The 6,409-nt window shown below is 38.4% G+C and overlaps 1 protein-coding gene across 1 annotated transcript; it reads right to left on the minus strand.

The window, feature by feature from the left end:
* Nucleotides 1-5,010: 5,010 nt before the first annotated feature.
* LOC142357309 (HEAT repeat-containing protein 1-like) lies at nucleotides 5,011-5,466 on the minus strand (the record flags this gene model as incomplete). The annotated part of the gene is made up of 1 exon (XM_075408952.1): nucleotides 5,011-5,466. A coding segment is annotated over exon 1 (456 nt), but the record flags the coding sequence as incomplete, so codon positions are not given.
* Between the last annotated feature and the right edge of the window lie 943 nt (nucleotides 5,467-6,409).

Consider the following 6,409-nt stretch of genomic DNA (forward strand, 5'->3'; position numbering starts at 1 on the left):
TACACAGACAAAGATCTATTGGAGACAGCAAAAAAAAAGTATAACAAAATTGGTCAATGCGGACTCTAGACGAGACTTTACCAATTTCGCGTCTCAGGCACAATGCAGTTAGCTGAGTATTAAGGCAGCTCATAGCTGTGTTTGGTGTAGGAAGCCAAATCTAAAGCAACTGAATCGTCTGAAACGTACCAATTGGGAGTTGGGGTAAGCGGAGGAGCAGAAGCAATAGTTCATTTTTATGAAATTATCTAAGAAAAGATACTCTGCGCTGCGTCTCCTCTTGGAATTCTTCAGGTTGACTTTGAGAAAAAATTCAATTCAGTCAAGCGTTCACATCTTTTGTAAGCTGTTACCAAACTTATTCTGGGGATAGGAGCTTTCACCACTTTCTGTTACTGCAAACACATACCTCTTTTCTACAACACAACAGTGCAGACTGAATCTGGAGTCCAACCAGGCGATCCATTGTTCCCCGCGACCATTGTTCCCAATTGCAAAGAAAACACCTGGTACTTAGACAACGGCATTGTGACCGGGTCAGAACAACAGATTAACCAAACTTGACAAATCCTTCTCAATAATGGACCTGCAGAAACCTTTTTCATATGAACGACAAATGCGAAATTTAGTTGAATACAGATACGCCATCTATTGATAGCATAGTGACACGCAATTTGAGCGATGGCTTTGAGTTGATGGAAGCGGCGGTAGGAACCGACAAATACGCTGCCTCATGTTTGAGAAAAAGGAAAAAAAAACAAAGCTTGAAAAATTGAGCCACCTAGACGATCCACAATGTGCATTGGGTATTCTTCAATATTGGTGGCACCAAAGCTTGTATAATCTCTTCGCACTAATAGGCCATCTATTGTACTAATTGAGGACATTAAACTTCTTGACAACTGCCAGAGAGGCTTTGGATCAAATTGGAACATAACGAAAAGATTTTGTCAACTTTTGGATGTTTCCTTTCATTCCCCGATCGTAACTCAGCACACATTTTTGTTTGGAAGAACCGCCCAGCGGATAGAAAACAAGAAGTACAACCTAAGGGCAAAAAATATTGTCATAAAAACAAAAAGTACGCAAGATACCAAGGAATGCAACAAGCAGTCCCATAAGATGCTCACACTGGTTTGACACAAAATTGTAAAATTTTTGAATCGATGCGCACTATCATACAACCCCAATTACAATATTATTTTCCCCTGACACAGCTAACAGACTTCAAAAAGGTCACATGCTTGAGAATTTTGAGCAAAACACCAAAATTCGATATATTGGATAGATGGATCAGAAAGCAAAGCTTGAATTCAAAGTCAATTTGTGCAGATTCCAGGTTCAACCAAATTCTGAGTGCTCAACGAATACTTCTAACGAAAATTGAGCATAATTGACGAGCACTTACGAGTTAAACCTGAGCACAAATTTTACTCCGATCAATTGGCAGACATATTTGGGGATGAGGGCGTTTTGCCTGACCTACTGACAATGTTGAGCACAAATGTCAAAAATTTGAAAAATGTCTCAATCGTTCACCCAAATAATAAACGACTTCGCTCAGAACCCAGATAATTACTTGAACTGGCTAAAACTATTTTCAGTATCGAAACGTATACTAAGATCGAGCAACCATGGAGTCAAAAAACATAAACGTAATCTAGATCAAAGAATGTCGCAACTTCTAAAGCGCTAGCACTCTGGTGAGTTTGGTAGTCTTTGGATGGTGGCAACTTCCATGAAGCAGTCGAGAGGACACCAGGGAAGTCAAACAGAAGAATTGGCAAAAGGAAAAATGTTGCCTCCAATGCCAAATAGCTTAGCTGCTAAAATCTTAGCTTCTGATGGACTCGCACCTGATGGTAAAGCTACGATTAAAGCGCTTAAATATCTGCTTCACAGGGAAACCATGCCTTTATTTAATTCCCCAAACAATATTGAATCAACATCTTTTCAATTTTGCAGAAAAGATAATAATGAACAGCTGATCGCTTTCAACACGTGCACTGCTGCTAGACCCTCCAATATGTATCATAAACATCTGCTCAATTCAGTGGCCCCAAGATCAATCTGAGTCAATAAAAAATCCATAACAAAAAAGTCCCAAAATCAATTGGAGTCAGCAACAAAATCCCGATCATTCGGAGTCAGCAATAAAATTCATAGAAAGTGGTCAGTGCAGACTATGTAGCAGACTTTCCTAACTTCGTGTATCAGCCACTATGCGGTGTTTCGTTTACTGCACTCTAGAAAAAAGTGGAGTGCACCCCATTGCAGTTAGAAAAAAACTAAGGCGGCTAATAGCAAAGTGTTTGGTGAACGAAGCCAAATCTGAAGCAACTGAATCGTCTGAAACGTACCAATTGGGAGTTGGGGTAAGCGGAGGAGCAGAAGCAAAATTTCATTTTTATGAAACTATCTAAGAAAAAATACTCTGCGCTGCGTCTTCTCTTGGAATTCTTCAGGTTGACTTTCAGAAAGAATTCAATTCAGTCAAGCTTTCACATCTTTTGTAAGCGTTTACCAAATTTATTCCGGGGACAGCAGCTTTCACCACTTTTTGTTACTGCCAAAACAACTCTTTTCTAAAACAACAACAGTGCAGACTGAATCTGGTGTCCAACAAGGCGATCCATTGCTGTTCTCATTGCTTCGTGGCCATTGTTCCCAACTGCACAGAACACACCTGGTACTTCGACGACGGCATTGTTACTGGGTCTGAGCAACAGCTCAACCAAACTTTACAAATCTTCCTTTATGATGGGCCTGAAAAATCCTTTTTTTAATGAACGACGAATGCGAAACTTTGTCGAATACTGATATGACATCTATTGAGTGATGTGACACGCAATAAAAAACAACCCGAAAACCCGAAAAATTGAGCCTCCTAGAGGTTCGACAATATGCATTGGGTATTCTTCTTGTTTGGGGGCACCCAAGCTTGTATACTCTCTTCGCAATAATACGCCAACTATCAAATTCAATGAGGTCATGAAACTGTTTGACAACTGTCAAAGAGAGGCTTTGGATCAATTTCTCGGAACTGCTATTTTCGATCACGCTTGGCAGCAGGCAAGGCTCCCATTTAGTCTATCATGTTTAGGGGTCAAAAAATCTCAGGGGTCAGCAATATAAAGCCAATTCCGTGGGATCTCTCCGAGCGCCAAATGATTTAGTTATTAAAATCACAGGTCAGTCTCTCGGAGAGAAACCTAAATTTGCAGCTTTTCGCAGGAGCATTGATTTTTTGGGTTTGTCATTATTTACACAAGGAAAATCTTACTTCAATGAGGGATGAAGCTAGACTTGAGTCGCTATCTCTTCCAAAATCAGCCGCAGGGCTAACTAGAGCACCCATACCTGCTCTAGGTCTGCATTTGCACCCTAATGAATTTTGAGTGAGTGTAAAGTACAGAATCAACATTTAACTGAGAGAAAATGCCCTTATTGCTCTTCGAGCACTCTGGATGTATTTGTTCACCATGCTGTCGTATGACACGGAAGGTGAGACACCATTCTAAGACACGACAGAATTCAAGACCGGTTCGCAACAGCTTGTTTAACAGCTATCTTATCACCAGTGGTAGAAAAATGAAACCTCATCGCTGATAGCAATTATCAACCTAGAGAAATTTTTCGGCAATCATGTATGTCAGGCCGATCTGCTGCTCTCTATGTTAGTGACTTCTCTACCAAACATTATCCGAAGCACGGCTGAGAAGTTGAATTACGCAATTGAAGCAGCTCAGGATCAAAGTTTAGGGTGTATAAACAAAAATGTTCTCAGCAAGGTATTACATTCGTGCCATTGGTAGTGGAAATACAAGGTATGTCTTCAATTTTCAAGAAGACAGTAAAACGATTAGCCTCTCCTTCACACAGCAGGAACTATCAATCGGAGGGATTTTCTATTGCTTTTGACAGGCTCGCTCAGCCATTCTTAGTTGTAACTCGTGGGTCTGCGGTAATGAGAGTCCCGGATGTCTATAGAGAACTCTATGCTCACCAGAGTAAAAGGAAGTATTTCAAACGCGTCTAATTAGGGGATATAATTATCATCTTTAATCACCAGTTTTTATTCTTACCTGACCAAACTGGGGAGGACAGAAACATACTTTTCATATGAGGAAAAATGAAATGGACGGATGAAAATTAATTAATTAAACATTTGATCTGCTGTTTTGATAAACATAGACAAGGTAACCAAGTTAATTGCTAATTCAAGTTTTTGTTTAAAAAAACAGCTGGTTGCCAAAAATATCCCAATTTAATAACATTGTCTCCGACATAACTTAGGTCAACAAAATAAACAAAAAGCAAAAATCAAACAGAGCAGTTGTAATCAAAGAATCAATTAGTAAAAGGCTAATTCGAACACTTCGACTAGGCATTTGAAATGATACACCGGAATCAAATCCAAATAATCAATGATTCCATCACAAACTTGCTATGATGATTTAAACTGATTAATTTTAGCTTAGACATTTTTGTTGATTAAAGCTAACGGCGGTGATGAATCAACAGTAACAAAAACCGACAAAAACTAGAACGTCACAAAATAATTTTTAGCTTACTTCCGCAAGGGGGTAGTGGACAGTGTAGAGGGAGATTATCAAACCAATTCTAGTAAACTGTTGGTTATACATTTGATAGTAAACCGCCGCAATTTAAGTTAACGGCTTCAATTCTGAATGAGGATTCAGTTCTGATTGAGGGCAATTATTTTCACATAAAAATCTCGAATTCAAGCATAAGTCACTCAAAACGTCAAATTACTCAAGCGAGCCAAACATCCTAGAATAAAAGTAGACACACACTGCTACACTAATTATTTTGAACTTCGTTCGAGAGCAGTTAAAAAGGACTGGCAAATAACGAAATTTGAAGGACCTCAAAATTACAAACTATTCAACCCCCTCAAAAACACTGTTCAACAACCAATCAGCTGTATAGGATTATTGCCCACCAAGCACGGCTTGGAGCAAACTTCTCAGCTCTTGAACAACTAACCTGCAATACACGTGTGAATATCTTCATCTCATGGAACGGCACAAAAGCGTAAATAAAATTGTTGAAATTGAACTTGTGAATCCCAAATCTCTGAATCAGCCACTCCAACGCTTTGATCGCTCCATTTCGCATTACATGTGGAGCTACAAGAACCATAAATTCTCCAATAAAACTGTCAATTTGAGTGTTAACGTCTGAACTGATGACTGTCCGCTCAAGTTTTTTAGAATCGACACTGAACAAGGTTGTTTCAAAATCTTGGAACCGTTTGTCAATTTCACTCAATTCTTTCAATCCGGTCATGGCAATTTGGTGAATTGTTTCTTTATTGATTCCAGTTGCATCTTGGGCCGAAAAGAGAAGCGAGGCCCGACCTTGAGAAATATCATCTGGTCTGGTTCCCGCGTTAGCTTTCACCGCAAGCTGTTGCAATTGCGTTGCTAATGACGTCGACATTATAAACTAAAACTGATCAAACCAATGAAAGCAGAGCTAATAATTTCGATAACGATCCATATCGAGCTAAATAACGATCCATAGGGGTCAATGGTGTCCTTTCGGAGCGCATGTAACATTTGAAAATAAATAAATTATGTAAATGCCCGTTTGTATCATGCGTAATCCGTAAACAATTTATTAATATTATTATTAAAATTACAACAAGAGGGCGGGGGGGGGGTCAATCATTGCAATATGAGATTACATCGGTATGGACTAAAATAAAAAAAAATTGAAATTGTTTTTAAAAGCAATTACTCCTTTCTCAAAGATTTTTAGTCTCCCTTCCCCGCCTCGTTGAGGTTCTGAACAACTTTTGGTTCTCTCATCATACTCCAAAATTGTAGAAACAATAAAAATGAGCTTCAGAAGCCAACCAAAGCAGACACTAAAGCAAGAGAAAGTATTCGTTTTTGCTGACGCTAAGATTATTATTCACAAGATCCTCTTCAAATTTGAACATATCTAGAGAATATTCCAAGATGCTTAAAAAAACTTAGGCCGTTTAAAGACGGTGTACACAGAACTAATAGGCATAGATGTACAGTTTTGTTCAGTCGAACAGAAAAAGCACAAAAAAAATTTCAAATATCAGTAGCCCGAGGTTTATTACACACAGAGAGCCAAACATCAAATTTTAAAAAGCATCTACCGAAAGCACCAAGAAAAACATTTTTATCCAAAGAACGACTAAATTTTTATACTCAATCATTTTTATCCAAATAATGGGTTTTTAAACTTTTCAATTTATTTGCAAACTCAATTTGTTTTTAGAACTAAAAATCGTCCAATCGATGCTATTGCATTCTACTTTCCTGTAATGTCAAAACTATTAACTGTTTTTTTATGCAACCTTTGATACAATTGATCATAAAGCTTTAATAGATAAATTGGACTCGTA

The sequence above is a fragment of the Convolutriloba macropyga genome, unplaced genomic scaffold, assembly GCF_964194025.1.
Source record: "Convolutriloba macropyga unplaced genomic scaffold, txConMacr16.3 SCAFFOLD_6654, whole genome shotgun sequence".
Taxonomy (NCBI): domain Eukaryota; kingdom Metazoa; phylum Xenacoelomorpha; order Acoela; family Convolutidae; genus Convolutriloba; species Convolutriloba macropyga.